The sequence below is a fragment of the Talpa occidentalis genome, unplaced genomic scaffold (assembly GCF_014898055.3).
Source record: "Talpa occidentalis isolate TD23 unplaced genomic scaffold, MPIMG_talOcc4v2.1 talOcc4.13, whole genome shotgun sequence".
NCBI lineage: Eukaryota > Metazoa > Chordata > Mammalia > Eulipotyphla > Talpidae > Talpa > Talpa occidentalis.
In genome coordinates, this window is record NW_023601322.1 from 87,126,717 (window position 1) to 87,151,017 (window position 24,301).

The 24,301-nt window shown below is 36.5% G+C and overlaps 1 protein-coding gene across 4 annotated transcripts in view; it reads right to left on the reverse strand.

The window, feature by feature from the left end:
• COMMD10 (COMM domain containing 10) overlaps positions 1-24,301 on the reverse strand; it is a 128,036-nt gene that overhangs the window by 79,294 nt on the left and 24,441 nt on the right. For all 4 annotated transcript variants that reach the window (XR_008551512.1, XM_037509483.2, XM_037509482.2 and 1 more), the window contains exon 5: positions 23,111-23,221. Coding sequence is in view for 3 of the 4 variants with exons in the window: in XM_037509483.2 (XP_037365380.1) it covers positions 23,111-23,221 (111 nt within the window). In the remaining variant the exon portion in view is untranslated. The remainder of the gene's footprint in view (positions 1-23,110; positions 23,222-24,301) is intronic.

The window sequence follows — 24,301 nt, forward strand, 5'->3', positions numbered from 1 at the left end:
GTAACAAAGGTTATGGAAACAAATATTTGAGCAAATAATCAGTGAATTACAGGATCATGAGAAAAGGAGCGCCCCAAAATTCAAATTATTCTAAAGGAAAGTTGATTTTCATCAAGAGCTTCAGAAAAAGTACTAAAGGCAGAATATATAATTAATAAAACAATGAATACATAATTAGGGAATGAATACAAAAGATCTGATATACTACATTCAAACACAGATAACTATAGACCGGCCAGGTAGGTCTCATGTTTCCTAGGGCACCACACATGAACTGCTTTATACTTTATCAGCTTCCTAGAAAAATCCAAAACTGAAAGTAAAATTCATACTGATTCATTTATTCTGCAAGCATTTACCAAATGCTCAGTATGTCTCTGGCAGTACTAAGTGTAGGGAATATATATTTGTGAACAAAACAGAAATGGTATGTTTCTTTCAAAGGTAAAGAAACAGATCTGTCTTGGAACACAGCTTTCTTTTGAAACTAAGCCACAAGTTTAAACTGAACACTACTCAGACAGTCTTTACCCTAATTAATTTCAAGGAGGCCCATCATTCACTTTCATAAGGATATGGATTATATACGTCCTTCTAACAGTCCCGTGGAGAAGTGAGGAGTGCAACATTAAAAATACAAACAAGACTGACATTTGGTTTTTACATTTTATGCAATCATTGAAATTCTAGGGCACAAGCTAGCTAAACTCAGATTTGCAAAACTACTTCAGGCATTTACATTTTATTCTCAAGGAGAATACTAAGATCTTTAGGATTTAGACCCTCTAGAAACTGAATTTTCAATTCTGGAACTATTCCTTCAGTGTCCCCTATGAATACTAATACTTCATATTTCAACTATCATGTTAGATATTCTCTGTGCATTGTAATTATTCTGTGTATTCTCTGATGAGCCAATGACCTTGCTCACCAATAATCTCTCTATGATTATGTATTGATTTATTGTTTTCACTTACCTACTAGGCATCTCCCTTTTTCCATTTGGCTTGAATTTTATTTTATTTTTTTAAAGATTTATTTATTTATTTATTTATTTATTTATTTATTTATTTATTTATACAAGCACTGGTACAGTCAGAAGCGTGGGAGAGTGAGAGAATTCACCAGAGCCAGAGCGGGGAGCAGAACAGGCAGACTGACGAAATACACTGCTGAGGGGAGCAGCGGGCGGCAGGAGAGGTCTGCACAATTTGGCTTGAATTTTAATGCCTTCTAACTTGACTCTCTAACTTTTTAATTTCTGTGAATGTCAGTATTAAAATCCCCCCAAATAAACTGCTTTTCTCTTAATCCTTGATAGATTTGGTGAATCTCCTAAATTCCTTAGCAATAATAAACGTTTCTTATCCGTGAATCTTGTTTTCATGTAGTAACTGACCATAACACTTAGTTACCCTTCATCTACCCTGCGAGATGTGTCTCCCTTACATATTCTTGATCAAATTAAGTGTGGGACCTTTCCTTGTTTGCAAGTGTACTGTGGTGGCAACATATGTCATTCTAAGCTCTTCAGGAGCGACCCTGCATCCCTTCTAGCACAGCTGGACACAGTACAGATGAAAAAAAGAAAATACAACAACAGCACATTAAAGTATTTCTATAGTTTCAGTCCTGGACTTTGGCCTGTGGACTGAATACATGTACACAAGCAAGCACACACCCACACCCCTCACATGTTGAAGCCCTAACTTCCAGCACCAGTGTATTTGGATAGGGCCTCTAAGGAATTAAGGTAAAATGAAGCCATAAGGGTTTAGCATTTTTATAATAAGAGACACCAGAAAGCTCACCTGCTCTGCAGCAGAGCACGTCTGAATAAGGTCATGTGACCACAGAGGGCAAAAGCAGCTGTCTATAAGCCAGGAAGACAGCTCTCACCAAAGGGTGAATTTCCTGGCACTTTTATCTTGAACTTCCCAGCCTCTAGAACTGAGAGAAAAAAATACCGATTTCTCAAGCCACACAGTCTGGTATTTCATTATGGCAGCCCTACCAGACTAATACACCAGACATAACACCTATTAAAGTGACTAATTATAAATTCACAATAACAAAGTGTAATTACCCAAAATATAACATCATCAACTGTACTCCTTGCTAGAACTGTGCTTGGAGCCACTAACCAAAATCACCAGAGTTTGATGAACAGGATATTCTAATAGTCTAAAAATCCTTCTTGCCATGGGCACTCCCTTAACAATAGCAACAGATAGTTCAGATTTTTCTGTGTTACAGTTCTGTCCCTGTGCATGGCCAATCCTGGTCGGTATTTCAGAGACTCCAGTGTGAAGAGAAAAAGGCCACTTCAGGTACTTCAGAGCAGCACACACTTTCCTTAAAGATTCTAACATCTGGAAAAGCTACAAGCTACAGGCTGTGACCAACACTGGCTGCATCAGTGACTTCTCATACTTTGGCCACAATCCATTCTGTGTACAGACAAGAAAACTCTCCAAGCACAAATTATTTTCTTCACTTCCAGGTCTTTAAGGGGTACTTTACTATATCCTCTAAGGACTTAAAATTGAGCTCAAACTTTAAACAGGGCTCAGACGATAGGCCCTGTTCATTCAACTTTGCCAAGAACACATTATATTGTATAATAGTTTATTAAGTGACTATCAAAAATATTCTATTTGAGCTACACAACAAAACCCCTTCATAAAAGTAAATGCTTTTCCCCAAAAATTATGAAATAGAGTGTTAGTATTAATCTTACTACTAAGCAATAAAGCCCAGAACCATAGTCTTTGTTTTATGATTTCCCATATTATGAGTAAATAAAAAATATCCCACAATTTCCTTGAAATAAAGTTAAATGGGGCCATTTGTCAAGCATGGCAGTTTTTATAATTAATGTTGATTTCATTAGCAGTAATGGGATGAAACTTTGATAATACAAGCATATACACAGGAGGACTAATTCTAAATTGAAGAAAATTTCATCATCTATCAATCCAAATCTTTGGACAAACAACAGTTAGTCACCCACATTTGGAGGTAGGGGAATATTAGCCCATAATTCAAAATATACTAATTCAGCATTTGTTGCTATTGGTTAGGGAAAATAATTACTAATCTCAAACTAATCTCAATCACCCCTGTGTGTGTATATCTACACACATACTTTCATAAATCCATAGCTTCAATGGGGAAAGGGAAAAAAGTATATTTATTTACTCATACCAGATATAATTAGAAACTTACACATAAATTTCATTCAAATGGAAATTGGGTGGCTTTTTTCTTTGTGCATCATTCAGTTTTCAAAATAAAATAAGTACATCAGTTCATCTTTTAAAGAAATCAGAAAGTGCACTATCTTTAAAAAATGGATTAAAAGTAAAATATCACTTGGTACTTCACCTTGTAACAGCAAGAGAGTAATCTCTTACTAATTCAAGAATGTAATGCCACAAAATAAATCCAAACATAACTATGAACAAATAATCAACACACTTTCCTCATATTGGTTTTGAGAGTTTTTTAATTTTAAGATCTTTTCAAGGACAAAATACTGACATTTTAAAAATAAATCTTAAGATGCTTTTTAAAAAATCTGAGCAAATCTTGATATGACGTACTAACAAGTTTTGTCTTTTAATATTAAAAATATTGCATATGTCTAGTTAACTGCTGTATTATTTAAATCTTTTTCACTCATATAAATAATTCTTTCCTATTAGCTTAGTCTTTCAATCAAAAGACTCCTCTTTTCTTACTTGATTCTCTAAAGAAGTAGTAAGGAGTCCTAAAGTGGCAGAGAAAAGCCCAAAAGTGATAGACACAGTTCTATAAATTAAGGGGAAGTAAGAGGAGGCCAGTTTACCCAACAAGAGTAGCTTCATCTTTATCAAATACGTGTGTGTGTGTGTGTGTGTGTGTGGAGAGAGAGCGAGCGAGAGGTCATCTAGGGTCATCTAGTCCAACCATCTGCACAAGAAAGATTTCCTTTGGCTGGTTTTATACAACCACCATGGCAACAAGTGCAGTCACCAGATATCAGAACAAGCAAGAGGTTAGTGGTTAGACAGATTCTGCTTCTGATTATAAGGTCAGTGATGTGACCTCAGGGAAATCACTCTCTTTATAAAACTCCTACTTTGTAAGAGAGAGAGAGAGAGAGAGAGATTGAGAATGACTTGGAATATTAGATTTATTTGAAAAGGTGTACATCAAAAATAGCTCCAAAATTGTTCCTCCAAAGGAGATCTGATAATGTGTTCTCTATATGATAATCAGACATCAATGAGGACATTTGCCATTATCTCCTCCCAAAGATGTATATTTCCTATCTCACAAAATTGACAAGATAGCAAGGTGGACTTTTTTGTTGCTCATTATACTGTTCTGTTATCTATACTTTAAAACCTGCAACCAAAATTAGTTTTAAATTACCAAGTTCAATTTTGGAGAATTATGAATATACATAATCCATCCAGGCAGCCTGGGGCTTGGTCACCTCCACCTCCCAAACACGCTAAATCCTCACCCACTGTCCTTGATAGGTTCTTGGAAACTGTAACTTTAAAAAAAATGACAGAAAATGAAATCATGTCCTCCAATCACAATATTTCATTCAGGTTTCCTTTTTTCTCATCGGTGTCGCAGAAACAACGTCCAATGAAAAGATGTTATTTGAGACCTGTCATATATTCTTCTCAGAGCAAAGAAATTTACCAAAGTCTACTGGGCTAGAACACAACCTATCCTGGTGGCTGGGTGCCTAATTATAAAGACAAAGAGTCATCAAAGGTTACAGCTCATTCCCAATTAAAATTTTTAAACACACACATACTGCATCTATTTCTCTATTTATATATATACACACACACACCCCTTACAAAAACATGTAGCTGACTACGAATAAGATCTATATAATCTATGTTACTAAATGAGAGTTGATTTGCATAGATTTGGTCCAGTTGAATTACTTTACATGGAAACCTCCAGGTGTTCAAAGCAATTTAAAAAGGGTTCTGTAAAATATGTAAATCAAAAAACTTAGTTGCTCATAAACCTGGAACAAAGCATCTGGGTCATCTAGTCCAACCATCTGCACAAGAAAGATTTCCTTTGGCTGGTTTTATACAACCACCATGGCAACAAGTGCAGTCACCAGATTTCAGAACAAGCAAGAGGTTAGTGGTTAGACAGATTCTGCTTCTGATTATAAGGTCAGTGATGTGACCTCAGGGAAATCACTCTCTTTATAAAACTCCTACTTTGTAAGAATATGGATTAAAATGTTTCATAGGACGCAAGAGAGGAAAAGTAAAATGCTTAAAATGCACTGGATTCTAATAAAGTTCTCTGTCATAAATAAATGCAACAAACACTATATGAGTTCTCTTAGGATCTGGCTCTGATTATAGTTGTACCCCCTTATTTTCAAGGTATATAATCTAAGACCCCCAGTGGATGCCTGAAATCATGAACAGTACCAAACCATATATACTCTAACCATTTTCCTATACATATATACTTATGATAAATTTTAATTTATAACAGGCACAATATGAGATTAACCATAATAAAAAAAATACAATAAATTATAACAATGTACTGTACTGTAAGTTATGTGACTGTGATATATTTTTTAAAAGCTCTACTATTTACCATTAGGATTATATTATGAAACAAAATAACAACACAAAGAAGAACAGAAAGATATACAGTCTGCCCTCCATACCACTGGTTCCACTGATTCAACCAATGGAGGATAAAATTCATACCATGGGGTTAGCCCTATATGGTTGTGTCAGTACAGAACATGCATAGACTTTTTTCTTGCCCTTATTCTTTGAACAATACAGTGTAACTACATACATAGCACTCAGATTATGTTATTTTAAGTATCTAGAAATGACTTAAAGTATACAAGAGAATATATGTAAGGTTATATTCAAATACTATACTTATTTTATAAAAGGGACTGAAGCATCCACAAATTTTGGTATCCACAGTGGATTCTAGAATCAGTCCCCCTTGGATACAAAAGGATGACTATAATCTCAAAACAAGAAACAAGTCTTCTGAAGAAAGAGCAGTTGACCACCTTACACTGAAATTTTTCACCAGCCCAGCCCAGGTTCTTTGACAGGTAAGTGGCAACTGCTCTGAAACACAGCGTCCAGTAAAAGAGAAGTGAAAACCATTATCCTACTCCCTCTTCCTAATTTCAGTACAAAGGTGGTAGGGCGTCCAACACCTTGACCAAAGACATTGGTTTTCTCAAAGTTTAAAGTGCCAAGGCTCTAAAAACAAAGAGGCTTAAAAATAAGTTACAGGAACTTCTGGTATTATTTCCAGATTTACTATTATATTTCCAGTGTTACTATGTGTTTTCACAGGTAGCAGCAGTCCTTCTATAGGTTTTCCCTCCAAATACAAAATCTTTGTATCTGATACAATCAAAAAAGCAACTGAAGAGTACAGATCTAATACCTTATATGTAAGAGACTCATCCATCTTCAGTTGCTTTCCTGTCCTTCTACTCTTATCTATCACATTTAATTAAAAAGATTAAGGACCTGGTCTTCCTCGTGTTTTGATGCAGCTTCTGGTACTAGGAGACTAAATTACTATTTGAAGGTCAATACACAAGGAATGCATTAGCTTATTGCCAATGCCAGAAAAGTGTCAAATATCAATAAATTAAAGCTAAATAAATGCTCATACTAAATTTACATTTTCTTAAAAAAGGTAATCTTCAAAAGAGAGACCAACAGTAAAAGTTCTGACCATTCTGAGAACATATCTAAATACTCACAGCAGTCTCTTTCATGTCTCTAAGTCTTAATTTTAGAGGATAAAGTCAAGGGTCATGGGAGGAAAGCCAAGAGACAGAATCCAAGTCACCATTTGTCATCCAACTACACTCAGAACTGCCCTCTGTAATCTGTTATCATTTATGAGCATCTAGGTTATTAGCTACCACATTAAATAATCTATAGCCTCCAATCTCTGATGCATCATTATTTCATCCCGAATCGTACTAAGAAGTCTTAAGAGTGGGTCACACTCACTGGCCATCTAAAGCTTCTAAATGATCACCTGGAAATAAAGTTGTATGAAATAATTTTTGTAAACCAAAAAACACTTGGAAAAGTCTCCTTTTTGAGGATTAAAGAGTACCCCGATTGACCTACTACACTTTTTACAGTACACCTAGGTAATATAGCTATAATGCTCAAAGATTAAAAAAAAAATCCTGATTTTGCCACTGACTCCATTTAAGGACAGAATACAATGTTCATGGATGAATCTCCTAATACTGTAAATGAAAGGCTTTCTAATAGGAAAAAGAAAGCTATGAGGGAGGTGAATTAAGATTTTTCTGGACAATATATTTAGGTTTAAGCTTACCAAATTTAGTCATTGCATGTATTCTTATCCTCACTCAGACTATCCATTCCCTCACATTGAAGGTCTAATTCAAGTGTCTACTCCTCTGTGCAGCCTTCTCTATGGATGTAGACAAGATCAAGCCCACCTACTGTGTGCTCACACTGCACGATGAATAAGCCATCATAATTCTTTTTTTTTTAATTTTTTTTTTATAGAGGCATGTTTTTATTTATTTATTTGTTTGTTTGTTTGTTTATATATGCACTGGGTACAGTCAGAAGCGCGGGAGGGTGAGAGAATTCACCAGAGCCAGAGCAGGGAGCAGAGCAGGCAGAAGGACCGAAGTACACTGCTGAGGGGAGCACCGGGTGGCAGGAGAGGTCTGCTTGCCATGTGGGACCCTCCTCCAGTGACCGGGGAGCAGCCGGGGATCGAAACGGCGCCGCAGAGGCCGCGGGCAGCCTCGCAACCCAGCGCTCAACCGCTGCGCCAACGGGGAGGCCCCGTAATTCTTTTTTTTAAAGATTTACTCTTATTGATGTGGTATATATACACAATGGAATATTATTCAGTGATCAAAAAAGATAAACTCATGCCATTCGCAGCAACATGGATGGAGCTAGAAGGAATTATGCTCAGTGAAATAAGCCAGAAGGGAAAAGAAAAATACTGGATGGTTTCACTTATAACAGGAATATAGGGGAACCAAGTAAGACATCAATGTAAAAAATAATAATAACAGTACAAAACACAACAAAGCAAAAACAGACAATTATAAATCAGAGACATCCTGCAGGGGAGGAGGAGGGAAAGGGATCAGAGGGAGGGAGGGAGGAGCACAGGGGACTGTGGTGATGGTGCACAGGTGCCTTGGGGAAGGAAATCCTATGGGGACTCAACCAGAGGGGGTGGGAGGAAAGCAAATATTGTTTAAAAAAAAATTAAAATTAAAATAAAAAAAAAAGATATACTCTTATTTATCTATGCATACAAGAACTGGGGTGTAAGCCAGTTCAGCAGGGAGTAAGAGGACACACCAGAGACAGAGTGGGAAGCAGAACAGGCGGATCTACTGAAATACACTGTTGAGGGGAGCAGCGGGCAAGACAGGAGAGATCTGATGCACCATGTGGGTTAGCTCCCTGGCTGGGAATCGAACTCATGCCACAGTGGCTGGTGAATGCTTGATAGCACTGAGACTTAGCCCCTGCACCACCAGGGAGGCCTAAGCCTTCATGATTCAATACAATCTAGAAGCAGCTCAGATTTTGGACACCAAGTATGTTTAGGTGTTTAACATATTTTCCAAACATCTGCACTGTTTCCCAGTCTTTCCATCTTGTATCACTGATTTTTATCCAGAGGAGGAAAATTCCCATTTTTATTCACTCAACACCTCTCACAGAGCTTGGCACATAATAAGTTTTGAACAAATATTCACACTTTATTTACAGTGGACTTTTTATTAACAGAAATATACAACTGTGTATTCCCAAAATATGAAGACTATAATTTGATCTGCATCTTCAAGTTTTGATTCTTGACGTTTTTCTACACTTGAAACTGACATAAATAATTGATTGCTCAGCATCAATACACTTTTCACATTTCATACCCTCATTCCTGACCTTTCCCCCACCCCCAGCTTTATATAGAAAGTCAACTGCTGAAATAACTTTTATCTCCAACTCATGAGAGTTACTCACTGAAGAAGGCTTTATTACATTGGAGTGAGACATATCTGGGTTCAAAATCTCAGCTCAGTATCTTACTAGACATACGATCTTGCTTGGCTGTTCATTTATAGAATGAAGATAAATAGTACCTGAGGCCCACTCACTGCACTGAGCAGTCATCCTAAACTAGCCTGCAGTTTCAAACGGAGGCTGAAAAAACAGGAACCCATGTTATATAGCAACAAAACAAACTGACCAAATTGTGTGGCCTATAGTAACTTGGAGAAAGTTACTTTATAAATATTTGGATTTGAGGCCTCTCTGGTGGCGCAAGGGTTAGGACGCAACCTATGGGGCTGTCTACAGCCACTGCAGCACAAGTTTGATTCCCGGACAGACAGGGAGCAACCCACATGTCATGCAGACCTCTCCTGTCTCACCTACCGCTCCCCTCAGCAGTGTATTTCAGTCAGTCTGCCTGTTCTGTTCCCCACTCTGTCTCTGGTGAGTCTTCTCATCTCCCCCCCACCACACACACACACCTCTGGCCTGTTCCTCAGCTCTTGTGTGCATAAATAACTAAATCTTTAAAAATAAATAAATAAATATTTGGATTTGCCTGAGATCTCTAGGCAAGATGGTGAAAATCAGCTGGCTGTTCCTCAGTGAGTATCATGAGGTAATGTGGTAAGAAAGAGATGAGCTAAAGAAAAAAACTGATCAGTTCACAAGCAAAATTTAAAAGGACAAAAAGGAGCAGGACTGGCTGAGTTGAAAGACTCAACTGTGTCTCAGGTCCAGTCTCTCAAGGGGCAAAACAATGCCCAAACGCAGTATATTCTATAACTAGGCCAAGTCAAACGAAGAGCATAAAGCATTGTACTAATGTCTCATAAGAATTGTGGAGATCCTCTCAGCTTAACAAAAGACCTTTCGCAGACTTAAAGGCGCTATCTCACAGTCAAGCACCACCAAAGTAAGCCTGCACAAAGACACGGGTCTCAGAAATTATTCCAAGTGCGGCTTCTGCCATATCACAACACCCAGAAATTCCACACCCAGGCAGACAGCCATCAGAAATGGATGATCACATGGGACAAGAACATCCGGAGCAGAAGTATTATCAATTGTTAAAAACTGGAAACTACCCAAATGCCTATCAAAACAATGAAAAAATAAAATATGGTCTATTCTTAACACAAAATTCTATATATCCATAAGAAGTGAATAAACTACAACTACCTATAGTAAGAGTATCACAAACATAATTTTGATGTAGCCAGAAACATAAGAATATAATCAATATGACTCCTTCTAAATAAGGTTAAAAATAAAACATCATGAACTAAACTATGATGTTTAGGCATATATAATTAGGGGATAAAAATATAAAGAGACAAGACAATATTATTATAGAGGGTAAATTACATGAGAGGAAAGAGAAGAGGAAGTTATTTAGAGGAAACCAAGGAGACTTCTGACAGGATGGCAATATTTTATACATCGATCTAGGTAGTAGTTACACAGATGAGAGCTTTTGGTTAACAGTACATCTGTGTTTTATGCACTTTTCTCTATGTACATAATTTAGCATATGTAAGAGATGTGAGGAAGTAAGGCCACTGGTGAGCCTGTCGTAGTAAAAAAACTAAGAACTAGAACAATTTATTTATTTTAATTTTTTTAAGATTTATTTATTTATACACGAACTGGAGTACAGTCCAGAGGTGCAGGAGAGAGAATTCACCAGAGACAGAGTGGGGAATAGAACAGGCAGACTGACTGAAATTCACAGCTGAGGGGAGCAGCAGGCGAGACAGTAGAGGTCTGCCGTGCCATGTGGGTATCTCCCTGGCCGGCCGGGAATCAAATCTGCGCTGCAGAGGCTACGGACAGCTTCACAGCGCTGCATTCAATCCGCTGCACCACCAGGGAGACCCTAGAACTATTTTTTTAAATGATATGCTGTGCTGTGATTTTATTCAACTTATATAAACAACATGTATTTATTTTGTTATTCTGTTTAAAGGGGAAAAAGAGGGTTCTCTATAAAATCTACATGAACTGTGACTGCCTCTGATCAGGAGCACCATTCATTTTTAGTAATGGTTTATAGAGATTTGTGCTCAATAGCAGTTCAAAAAGTTCTGATAAATTATTCTTCCATCATTTATCTAGTTGTTCTTCAGAAATTATGAGTGAATGTCTACTGTAATGAAAAACATTTGAGTAGAATTCCCTCCTAGTACTGTTACAGCTGAAAGTACAAGTCTTGATTTTTCCACTAGGGAAAAATCAGAGATGAGAGTCCATAAGATATGATGTCCCACAAGGATGGGGTACTGCACCCCAGAAGATTATCAACTTGATTTTTTATAAGACACATGCATAAAGCAAGACAATAACAGGCTATCCTACCTAGCTGCCATTAGAACAGTCTCTTATAGAAAAAAAGAGGGAACACTTTAAAACAAATGCTAGAATTCATGCACCATAATCAACATTTGTCTACTTTGTATTCTATTGCTCAGTTTGGAAATCTGTAACAAAAAGCACAAAAGGGGGTTACAGACTGTTTCAATTAATTTTTTTTTTTTTTTTTTTTTTTTAGTGAAAACTCATTAAACAAGGGAAAAAAAAATTCTGCTTGGGTTACTTAAGTTTAGAATGTACCAGTTGGCTAATGTTAGTTCTGGATATACTATAAATGAAACTTTCAATTTTCCTATGATTCATAATTGTGAAAGGGGCTACAGGGTTAGTAGCATTTGATTTTTAAAGACCATTACAAATCAGACAAAGAGCAACTTTAAATGACAAGCCAAAATGTTGAGATCTGTGGTAAAGTTAATTCTCCAAATATAAATAGTCTATTCTCCCACATGAACCTTTTAAAATGTGACTTTTTTGGGCCTCCCCGGTGGCACAGCAGTCGAGCGCTGGGTTGTAAAGCTGCCCGCAGCCTCTGCAGCCTGGTTAGCTCCCCGGCCGCCAGCAAGGGTCCCACATGGCGCAGACCTCTCCTGCCGTGCCCGCTGCTCCCCTCAGCAGTGTATTTCGTCAGTCTGCCTGTTCTGTTCCCTGCTCTGTTTCCAGTGAATCCTCTCACCCTCACATGCTTCTGACTGTACCCCAGTGCTTGTCTAAATAAATAAATAAATAAATAAATATTTTTTTAAAAAAATGTGACTTTTAGCACTTCTCCTTTAGAGATAGATACAGCCTGGCAGATTTTTGTGACTGCATGCAGGACAAGAGAAATGATGCTAAGTGATTTCAGAAGATAAGTCACGAAACTGTGATGTCCTCCTGTCTTAGGAGTTTACCTGCCATTGGCAATGGGACCAGGTAGAGACTATTAGAGTCTAAAGAGCACTGAAGATAGCGCAGTGAAGCCTAAATGGCAGAAACATATCTGGTGAGGGTTTAAAATAATGTGAGGAAATGTTATTGGAGATTACAGGAAGAGGATCCTTATTTCATTGTGGAAGAAAGTTGAGAAACATCTCAGTGGGCAGAAAACATGAAAATGAGAAATGTTCCTAACGGATCTCAATGACTGAGGGCACCCCAGGTTCTTCTAGCTGCCTATGCTAACGTATGAGGGCAAAGAGATGGGCTCAAGAATGAACTGTTAGCGTCTCTCTGGTAGTGCAGGCGGTTGAGCGCAGCACTGTGAAGCTGTGTGCAGCCTCTGTAGTGCGGGTTCAATCCCAGCCAGCCGGGGAAATACCCACATGGCCTGGCAGACCTCTCCTGTCTCACCTGCTGCTCCCCTCAGCAGTGTATTTCAGTCAGTCTGCCTGTTCTGTTCCCCGTTCTGTCTCTGGTGAATCCTCTCACCCTCCCACACATCTGGCCTATACCCAGGTTCTTGTATAAATAAATAAATCTTAGAAAAAGAATGAACTGTTAACTATAGAGGAGCAGGGGCATGTTTGCATACACAATAAAACCATGAAATCTAACAAGCACCTTGATGACAAAATACTTCTGAAATAAGGAAAAGGCTTCCGGGTACAGGTCAAATCCAGCGTGGGCCTGTAAGTGTTATGTTAAGACTTCACAAAGATCTAATACCTAATACAGGGCCTAACAGAAACGTTCCAATAAGCAAAAAGTGTTCTAAGACTTTTGTTTTTCATTGCTGCAGAACTAATTAGCACTAACTTAGTGGCTTCAAACACCTAATGATTAGTTCCCAGCTCTGCAGGTCAGAACTTTAGACAGGCCTGGCCGGGTTTTCAGTTTTAGGTCTCACAGGCTCAATGGACGAATCTGCTTCACACTCATTCTAGTGGGACAGATCTAGTTCCGCAGCTGGTGGTCTGTTTTTTATTGCTGCATAACTAATTACCACTAACTTAGTAGCTTCTTTTGCCTCCAGAGAAAACTTTATGCTTTTAAAGGCCATGCCTTATTTGCTCAGGCCCATCTATATAATTTCCCTTTCTTAAACTGACTGATTTGGGACTTTAATTAAATCACTTTAAACAAAAATAACACGGTATGAGGTTATAACAAATGTGAGGAAAATGTATGACAATAATAGCAAAAGCCAGGAGGGGAGAAATGGACGTGTACTATTGTAATGTTCTCGTTAGTCCTGGAACCTGGGCAAAAAGAAAAACATATGTCTCCCTTTACAACTTTTAATGCATACTTGAATGGTTAATATTTTTCCAGTATATTGTTTAAGTCTTTATATCAACAACAGAATTTTCTGTAAATTTCCCTTCCTGGCCTTAATTGATGCAAACTCATTTTATTTTTAAATCTACTTCACTGCTTCTGTTCTTTTCAATTGAGGGAAGTAACATGGTAATTTCTCTTGACCAAGTATGATCATTAAGTAATTTTAAAATATCTTTAGTTTACTGAAGCTTCTTTTGCAGGACACCACTGTGACTGGTATTGCTTAAAAAATCCAAAGTCACTTCACATTTGGATAAAATTGCATTGAGCAAATTTCACGAAACAGTTTTAAAAGATTCAGATATCACGCTGACTTTATATTATAATTATTGATACTACATGCTGCTAAAACTAACTAATTCAGATGAAATTTCTGCAGGATTTAAATAACCACTTAAGAAACAAGTTGGTAGTTGATTTGTATAAATATATATATTCATAGAAAATAACCTTTCTCTAGTTAGAAATTCAAAATCTGAGAACATTTAATTTTTCCGGTCTTTATTACAAATACGAAATTAGGATGCCACTAACCCCCAATTTCTATTTCATATGCACTTTTCCAATAAAAATTAATGTTCTTATCTGGTGATTTGTATACTTTCTCCAAAATGTTGTAATAAAATCTATTTTTTAATTTTCTATTTCCAAATATAACAAGTTTCTTTCCACACTGCCTATCTTCCAGGACCCCTGAAGTTGACATCTCTCTGAAGAGATATACAGTTTTTGAGTAACTAAAGTAAACCAGAAAGTAAGAAAACTGGACCCAAGTTTTTGCTTGAATGTTTATTCAATATTCTTTTCAACTTTGCCTCAAATGCTTAAAAAAAAAGGATCTCCAGCATCAAAGTCAGCAAGGTCTTTTAACATACCTACTCCCTCACATATTTTCTGCCAACTGCTATAAACAGTAATTTACCCTAAAGACATTTGAAAAATTATTTTAAAAGATGAAGAAGGAATTATCTTGTTTATGTCTTCTACATTTGCAGTTAGTTCCCCTGTTGGCAAGACTCAACAATGAATGGCGTTATGAAGAGCCTGACATGGTGCTTCACCTGCCCTAGCCTGGTAAGACCTCTCAGGCAATGAGTTGTCACTGCAGTATCTGCAATGTAATAGATATTTTTACATTTCTGATCATATTTAATTTTCCAAAAAGCCTTGTGGAGTAGCTATTATTGTCTAAGTTTAAGGTCAGAATTTGATCTTATACAAATGAATGTAATATGTCTTAATGGCTTAAAATATAGAAAAGTTAGTAAGTGATTAAAGCTGCCAATATAAATAAAAGCAAACCTCTACTATATAAAGCAATAGAAACAGAGCTTACAAGAGTGGAAACCATAGGAGATGGTCATATCTGAATGTGAATACAATTAAAGTAACTTGGCTGGTAGCAACATAACCAGACTCAATACATTTGGAGAAAAAGAATCATAATCGAAATAGAATTCTTCAAACTGGCACTCACCAGGTCAGTACATCAATTTGAAAGTTAACACCTGAACCAATTATATCTTACCCCCCCTCTTTTTACTGGGACACACAGAATGTTCACAAGATTTCTACAAGAATATACAAATATAAATACACAGAATGGAATATTATTCAGCAATCAAAAAAGATAAACTCATGCCATTCATAGCAATGTGGATGGAGCTAGGAGGAATTATGCTCAGTGTAACAAGCCAGGAGGAAAAAGAAAAATATCGGATGGTTTCACTTAGAGCAGGAATATAGGGGAACCAAATAAGACATCATTAAAAAAAACAGTAACAGTACAAAACACAACAAAGCAAAAACAGACAATTATAAACCAGAGACATCCTGCAGGGGAGGGGCAGGGAGAGGGATCAGAGGGAGTGAGGGAGCAGCACAGGGGACTGAGGTGATGGTGCACAGGTGCCTTGGGGAAGGAAACTCTATGGGGACTACACCTGAGGGGGTGGGGGGAAGCAAATATTGTTTAAAAATGAACAATGATGTAAAAAATTTAAAAAAAATTTTTTTAAAGAATATACAAATATAAGATAAGTATTAAACTTATTGGTTTATAATGAAATGATCCTGTAAGTCAGTAGGAAGTTGGTAACAGGCAAGGGACTTTCTTAGTGAACACAGTAATATTACTGAATTACAAGAAATGAGGATTTGCAGATTCTGAGGGCATGAATAAGTAAAACATAAGAGGGACAAAGTACAAACAACACAGGTCTTCAGTTAATATAGAAGAATGACACAATATTTAATTCACATCAATTTCACCATGATTCACTTCTATGAATTCAACTATACACTTTGCAGAGAAAGCATAATTAAATAACACTGGCAATTAAGTTCATTTCCGGGCCTCCCTGGTGGCGCAAAGGGTTAAGACACAACCTATAAAGCTATCCACAGCTAATGCAGCACAAGTTCAATCCCCAGCCAGAGAGCTACCCACATGGCACACAGACCTCTCCTGTCTCACCCGCTGCTCCCCTCAGCAGTGTACTTCAGTCAATCTGCCTGTTCTGTTCCCCACTCTGTCTCTAGTGAATCCTCTCACCCCCCACACCTCTGGCCTGTACCCCAGTTCTTGTATGCATAAATAAATCTTAAAAAAAAAGTCCACCATTTTCCAAAATGAGTATAAGTCCTAGAGTGAGTACAAGATGGGAAATGGGAATGTGTTTCTTCTCAATGTGTACACTAAGGGAGATTTTAGAAACTGACAAATACAGGATCAGGTAATACTTTATTCACAAAAGGCATGTGTATCGCTAAAAGAGAAGCATAAATGCACTTAGATGGCAGCAATGCTATTGTTAAATAGTTGTTATGATGCCAATCTAAAATATCTGAGGACACTATTATGTGATGGTAACTGAATATACAAAACATCAAAGCTAAGAAATCTATGAAATGGGCCTCCCCTCGTGGCTCAGTGGTTGACTGCTGGGCTGCAAAGCTGCCCACAGCCTCTGCAGCACGGGTTCGATCCCCGGCTGCTGGCAAGGGTCCCACATGGCGCGCAGACCTCTCCTGTTATGCCCACTGTTCCCCTCAGCAGTGTATTTCGTCAGTCTGCCTGTTCTGTTCCCCGCTCTGGCTCTGGTGAATTCTCTCACCCTCCCGCGCTTCTGACTGTACCCAGTGCTTATATAAATAAATAAATCTTTAAATAAATGTTTTTTTAAATAAATCTTTTAAAAAAAAGAAATCTATGAATTATTCTACTCATCTATCTATAGCAAAAATGTTGATAAATTCAAATAGTTCAAGCAAATCACTTTTGGTACATGTTACAACTTTCATATTTTCTTACAATCTAGAATCAAAATAAGTTAATATTACATTACAATCAGATGAAAAGGAAATACCCAGATTAAAATGGGAATGAAAATCTGACCATCATTTATATGAAGCAGAAGAAATTTTGGCTTATTAAAAAAAAAAAAAAGACCATCCTATAGACAGCAACATTTTTATTAATGTTTTCTTCTCTTATAGTATTATTATAGTATTAATGATGAAACTCTCCTTTTGTAACAAATAGAATGATTATAGCATGCCTGCCTCAGAGGAGTATTTTAAGATTTAATATTGGTAGAGTTTTGAGCCCTGTAGTTGAAAGCTACTAAGTAAATACAAAGTATTATAAATGAGAATGGTGATATAAAAGCAGAGCTAGTTTAATATAATAGAAAATTAGATTTGTAATTGGCATGCTGCCATAATACCGGCTGTGGATTTGTTCTTCAGAGCACATACTCTATGAAAGGTCACTGTGAGTGGGACAAAAAAAAATCCCACAGGGAGTTTAAGTGGCCTACAATGCAATATTAGTAATTAAGAAAGTGGTACTCTTGCTCTATATTCATTTGGGAGTCATTTCTACTGATTAAGAGAAAAGGAACAATGATTTGTTTAAAAAAAAAAAAAGGTATCCACAGGTAATTCAATCTTAATTTTAACAGACTGGTTACAAAGGAGAATATTTTAATGCTGAACGATTGTTTTAAAAGAACAACCTATTTTGCTCACCAAGCCAGCACTCAACTCTCCTTCAAAGATCATGTATTCCTATATTATCCAGAGTAACTTATATTCCTAACACAATGTTAAACACCACCATCCCAAATTCCAATTCAATTAACACTCAGGGCCTGCTACGTGAGAGACATCACAGGCAGTTCACAGACATCCTCTCATTTAATTCTGTCAATAGTTCTAAGAGGCAAGTATAAGTAGACACATTTTCAAAATGGGAAATCTGCCACAGAAATATTTAGATTCTTGCATAAGGTCTAAGAATTTAAAACTCGGTCTTCCCTCTCTGCATACAAATCCCTCCATTAGGAGTGACTAGGGTCACATCTGGCTCTGCTAATACTGACTGACAAATCATTTAACCTCCCTGGGTCTCCCTTATCTCATTAGTAAACTGAGAGGGTTGAAATGTTCCTAAGGTCTCCCTCTCCCATATTCAAAGTCTTCCTCTTTTATATTCCACCCCCATTTTATATTTTCAAGATTCTCAATGTGTAAGTCAGTGGCTTCCAATACATTCACAATGCTGTAATTCACTGTCTTATTCCAGAACAATGTCATCACCCCAAAAAGAAATCTATAACCTCTTTCACGCCCCAATCTTAATCTCCTAAACTGGACATTATATATAAATGGAAATACGTTATATGTAACCTTACATGTGACTTCTTTCACGGAGCAAAAATGAGTATTTGTGAGATTCATCCACACTGTAGCATGTGTCAGAACTTAATTCCTTTTTATGGCTCAGTAATAATCTGTTGTGCGGATACATCTAAACCATTAATTATTTATCCACTGATGGACATTTGGGTTGGGTATACCTTTTGGTGACTGTGACTAGTGCTGTCACAAACATGCATGTACATGTACTTGGCCCTGTTTTCAATTCTTGGGTTATAGATCAAGAAGTTAAATTATGGAGTCACATGAAGACTGTTTGAATTTTTGAGGAAATGGCAAACTATTTTCCACAGTGGCTGAACCACTTAGCATTTCTACCAGCAACATATGAGGGTCCTAATTTAATTTCCCCATGTCTTCACCAACAATTGTTATTTTTCTTTTTCTTTTTTATAATTATAGCTATCCTAATGCATGTGAAGTGGTATCCGATTTGGATTTGTATTTCCAATTTTCCTGTTTTGTGGTTGTTCATGCTTTTGGGGTCATCTCTAAAACTTCAGAGCCAAATCTACCTAAGATCTCTTTCTGCTGGAAAACAAGACTTCTTCCATCGTTTTACTACTTAGAATTACAAAAGCTATTTTGTAAGGAGTGACAGCATCTTAACTTGGGGTAAAAGTATTCTTTTAAGACAAACGAGTTGGAACCCCTTAAGATAAATAGGATATCTGAAAAACTGTTTTTCTACTCCATTATACAGAAGAAAAGAGTATGAGGAAGGAGAGGGAGAGAAGCAAATTTTCTTCATTTGAGAACTTCATGAATTAATAAACACACACACAATTTTTTACAAAAGACATTTCAAACTATATGTCCAAACATGTTCACCCCTAGAAAAGAGTTTTACCTTGCAACAAAAAAATCCAGACTTTAGCAGTTACCAGAATTCCCTCTAACACAAAGATAACATTTCTAAGATCCACTTCCCTCATTGAAAATAGCCAATATGTGAGTATCTATGAAAAGGTTTACATATGGCTATAAAAGCAAATGTACCACAGTAAAATTACTGTACTGGGGGAAATGCAATAATGCAAAAATTAATAGAAAAATTTAAATATTTCAGTGTTTTATGATATTCAAACTTAAAGTGTCTATGTCATTTAAAATCATACTTGTTACATACAAAATTGCTATTCTCTATACATAAAGAACTTTCAACTGCCTATTTTAGTCTGGACCTAGTTACATTATAGCCTAAAGGAGTCATTTAACTAGCTTGGGGATTATTTTATTCACTTTTCTCCTTTAAAAAGAAATTAATACAAGTACCTACAAACAAAAAAGTCAGTAGTGTAGAAAGCTTTATAATAAATTTCATCTTGGCAAATGATCATATACAAATTAACCCAGGCTAAAATCACGATGATTTCATTTATTTGTTCTGTACATATCTGATTAATAGGCATTAATTTTGTTGATGGAAACAAGATAACTCTATTGTTATATACAGATTAGAAATGTAAATACTTAACATTTCCCACAACTACTGACTTGACAATTATTCTTAATGTTATTTCAAATAACACTGTGAATGCCAGAGGTTAGGTAAGCAAAGAGTTCTACTGCCCCCTATTGAAATAAATGAAAAAAAACACTAAGAAAACTATTTTTGAGGTATCTGTGAAAAAGGAAAATAATCTTACTTTGCTAAATGCAGTAGTAGACAAACACAATTAACTGAAAACAACTAGACTATATATCAAGATACCGTAGGAAAAGCTATAATCACCCAGCTTTCAAGATAAAATTAGTAGCAAAACAGGAAAGCCTTGAGACAGAAATGTTCTAAGAGAAAGGAGACCAGCACAACAATGTTATCTAATGTGATAGCTGCTACACTCCACTGCAGGCCACACTTCGCATGTGTATGTTGGAAGTGAATGAGAAGAAAGAGATTCTTAGAAAACAGACTCTTCAGTGAATCACAGCACATTTGCAGTACAGTTGCTCAAAAATAAATTATATCAAAATAGTCTCAATTTGCACTGACTCTCATCCTCTCGGAATTGTTTTAACATAGGAATATTTTCAGGACATCTACCTATAAAACATACACTTAAAAGACTTTTATCTAAATGCGTCCTGCTTTTAAAAATGTCAATTTCACAACTATGCTTTATGGTACTTTGCATCATAAACAAACCAGTGATAACTTTAAATCTGCCTTTAAATCAAAGCTCTACCGTCCATGAACAAACTTGGTTTTTAAAACATGCCCCCTCCCCCTGTTCCTTTTACCTAATGTTCCAACCTGACAAGAATTACAATTCTCATTTCAGAACAAACCAAATGTTTGAGGGTAAAGTAGTGTGTGGTCCTTAATAACAGGAGTTACATAAAAATTAACATCCAAGAACCAGATGTAAGAAGAGTACAAAGAATAGAGTACAGATCATAAAAGCAGGGAGAATATAAACAAAAGGAAAATTAAAAACTCCAGGCAGCAGTTCACTGAGCAGCAGAGGGGCAGCAGTGAAGTGTCCCTTCATAGCCAGGACACACCACGTCACCTGGAGGCAACAACTTTCTACCCAGGTTGACAGTGGTTGTACACGCCATGACATGCCTATTATCTAGGAGATACAAAAAATAGGAACCAAGTCCATAGAACGCTACAGGGGAGAGAGACAATACAGAGAAACAGTCCACTGAGGTACACACAAAATGCAAATATCTCTTACATTTGTGCGCTGCTTTCTTCCAAAGTGTGTGTCTGTTAATAAAATTACTCAAGTTACGCAAGTTATGAGGATTAATCAAATGTTCATTCAAAATTTCAAAATAGCAACACGCAGAAAAACACAAATGTAGTCAAGCCTGTATCTTGAACGTGCTGGATTTCACATCGATACTGATTTCCTGAATAATATGAACTGAAAATTCTTTTACTAGAAGCATTATTCATTCATTCCTACTGGCTACAACTGTAACAGACACACAGGCATATTTTGAAGACATAACAAAGGAGTTAGAAGGATGCAAGAATCCCGAAGACACTCACTGCCAGTCATGATGCTTAAAGAAGAGCCAACAGATGGTCAAAATAGTATCCTTCAACCAGTGCCAGTTGTTTTTAGCTCCTCAGACTTAACATATGGCAGCCATGAGAAATGTAACAGTGAAGATATATAGAGAATTGTATGTATGTATCTATTATATAGCTGTGTGTGTGTGTATGTTTACTCATGGAATGTTCTAGTCCACACCAGCGACTTCTGGGTGATTTTCCTAAACTTGAAGGAAGTCTTCCCGAGTTCAAAGCAGAAGGGAAAAAGGACTTTCCAGGCTATCCTTTCCCTCCCCAATTCCTTGTAAGCATAAATGTGAAAAATATGACCAAAAAATAAAAGGGATAAAGAATGCAAGAAGGTGGGGGGGGGTTAATGTTATGAGGAAATAAATTTAGTAAGAGCTTCAGTTTAAAACAGATATATTTACTTATTCACTGGACCAAAATTGTGACTCATTGGGTATTTATTAAGCATGTGCCATAATACTAGGAGTAAGACTAAGCACTTTACATACACTGGGTATCCTGTCTTCATAAAAATCCTGTGGAACAGGTAACATCACCCCATATTACAGATGGAGAAACTGACAATCATAAAATTAAGTGACCAGCCCAAAGTTATACCACTACTATGAAGCATACATAATACACTTTAACTCCTAACAACTAAGTTTATATTATTTTCTTGTGAAAACTGTAGTGAATTTATAAATTAAGTACATAATAAGACCCAACTCAACTGCTTAAAATAACCTGGAATAGTCACTGGCCCCAGCTCTTAAGAGAGACAGAAACACACATGTTGTAATAAATAGCAAAGGTGCTAATAACAAAGCAGTACTAGCGCCATCCTTCAATATTTCTCCTATTATGCTCTGAATAATCCTGCCATTGCAATCTCTCCTTCCTCAGACACTCATCTCTATTTTGTCTTAAGATGAGACAAAACATCATTCATTTAGGTGGGATAATATCGCTCATCCTTCTCTATCTTAAAAATTAATATTATTATCATAATAACGCTGACATATGAAATATATATCTCTATATGATGCAAGAAGAAAAACAAATGCCTAACTCTCTAACCTTTCATAGCATGTTCAAGTTCTCCAAAATTAATACTAAAGAGGAAATTACCACATAGGATAAAACTAATCCAAAATTCTATTTTGCAAGAGCTGAGATTGAAACACATGCACATAAATACACAAACACACAAACACAATCCCAGCATCTTCATATTCCAGGCACTGGAGAGATGAAAGTATCTCCTCTACCATAGGTATGCAGATGAACTCACAAAATACCCAGAAATAACCACAAATACCTACAATATTTTAGGTGGCTATTCCCAGTTTTTTCCCCCTGCAAAATTTAAAACATATTTTAAGATTCTTGCAAGAATTTTAGAAAGGCACCTTGCAAGACAAGCAATTTCTTTAAATAGCAGTGATATGTGAATCTGACATCAAAATCTGTCACAAATAAAGATCTGTCAATTTGTTGGCCCTGGTATAATTTTAACTGAGTTACATTAGATTTTCAATCCAGAGACCAAAGACTCTGTTAACAATAAAATACAAGACCTCATAAACAAAATATATCATCTAAATGGGCCACCAGTCCTTACCTTTGAATCTTCGTTGCTCACTCCCAGCTGTAAGACAGCTTGAGGAGATTTCAGTTTTGCTTGAGCGGAGTGAGCCATCTGAAGGTTAAGCTGCCATCCAACCGTCTCGAGCTATAAAAGACAAGTGCAGATTGGAATCAGATGGCACAGAAGATGAAAACAGTCAACTTTAAGCAAATCTCCACTAAGCAGGAATGAACATGGATAGCATAGAAGTAGAAAGTAAGCTCCAAGATTCTCATTCTGCAAATTCTCCCTCTGGGCTCATGAGCTTGGCCTCACGTCACGCCTGTCAAATTCAACAATGAGATTGGTCTTTAAATAAACTGTGTTCTAAAAATAAAAGTTCTAAGACAACGCAATGAAGTACGCTAAGAGAGTCAGTGTTTGTTAAATAGTGAATTACTATTTCAAAACAGCACATCTTGAAATTAAAAATAACGTTAAAAAATTCTAAATAGCAAGTTGTATACACTGATGATAAATACTTTAATGTATTTATTGTCTTTCAAAAATGTTGGCATTAGGTGTAATACCAAGTAAGACTTCTTTTTTTAATCTGAAGGGAAACTGAAGCGCCCAGATGGTGAAAGGTTCACACACAGCACAATATGGTCAGACAAAAACCTGACATGTTCCACCGAGGAGGTGCCACCGGTAGATTATCAAGGCTTTCCAAAGTTCTCTTAAGTTCCTGTGGTTCTCATTTGTGACTCAAACTAATTAGATCATTTCCTTTGAACCAATTAATTAACATGACAGTAAAATTTAATCAAGTAAGAAAAAAATAAAGACAGTTTAAGATTTCTTATAAAATATCAAATGGCATAAATGTGGCTGTATTGAACTTGACAACTTATTGCTTTCTCCAACCCTGAATCTATGAATATTCAGTATAAGATTTAATTTCCAAGAAATTATGAGTACCAAGACTTACGGAAGTTTTGCAAAATACAACTGTCATATACCTCTGACAACATGCCCCTAATAAATTATTTATTAAAACTACCTTAGTTACACTGGTAAGAATGGCAGTTTCACAACAAATTTTACTTCACCAGAATACTAATTGCTAACTTGAAAGACTGTTCAACAGCTAGAATCACAGCAGTGACTCAAAGCCAAATTGGAAAGAGAGCAATGAAAGTATTATCTATTCGAGAGAGGATGTGATGAGAAAATAAAGATACA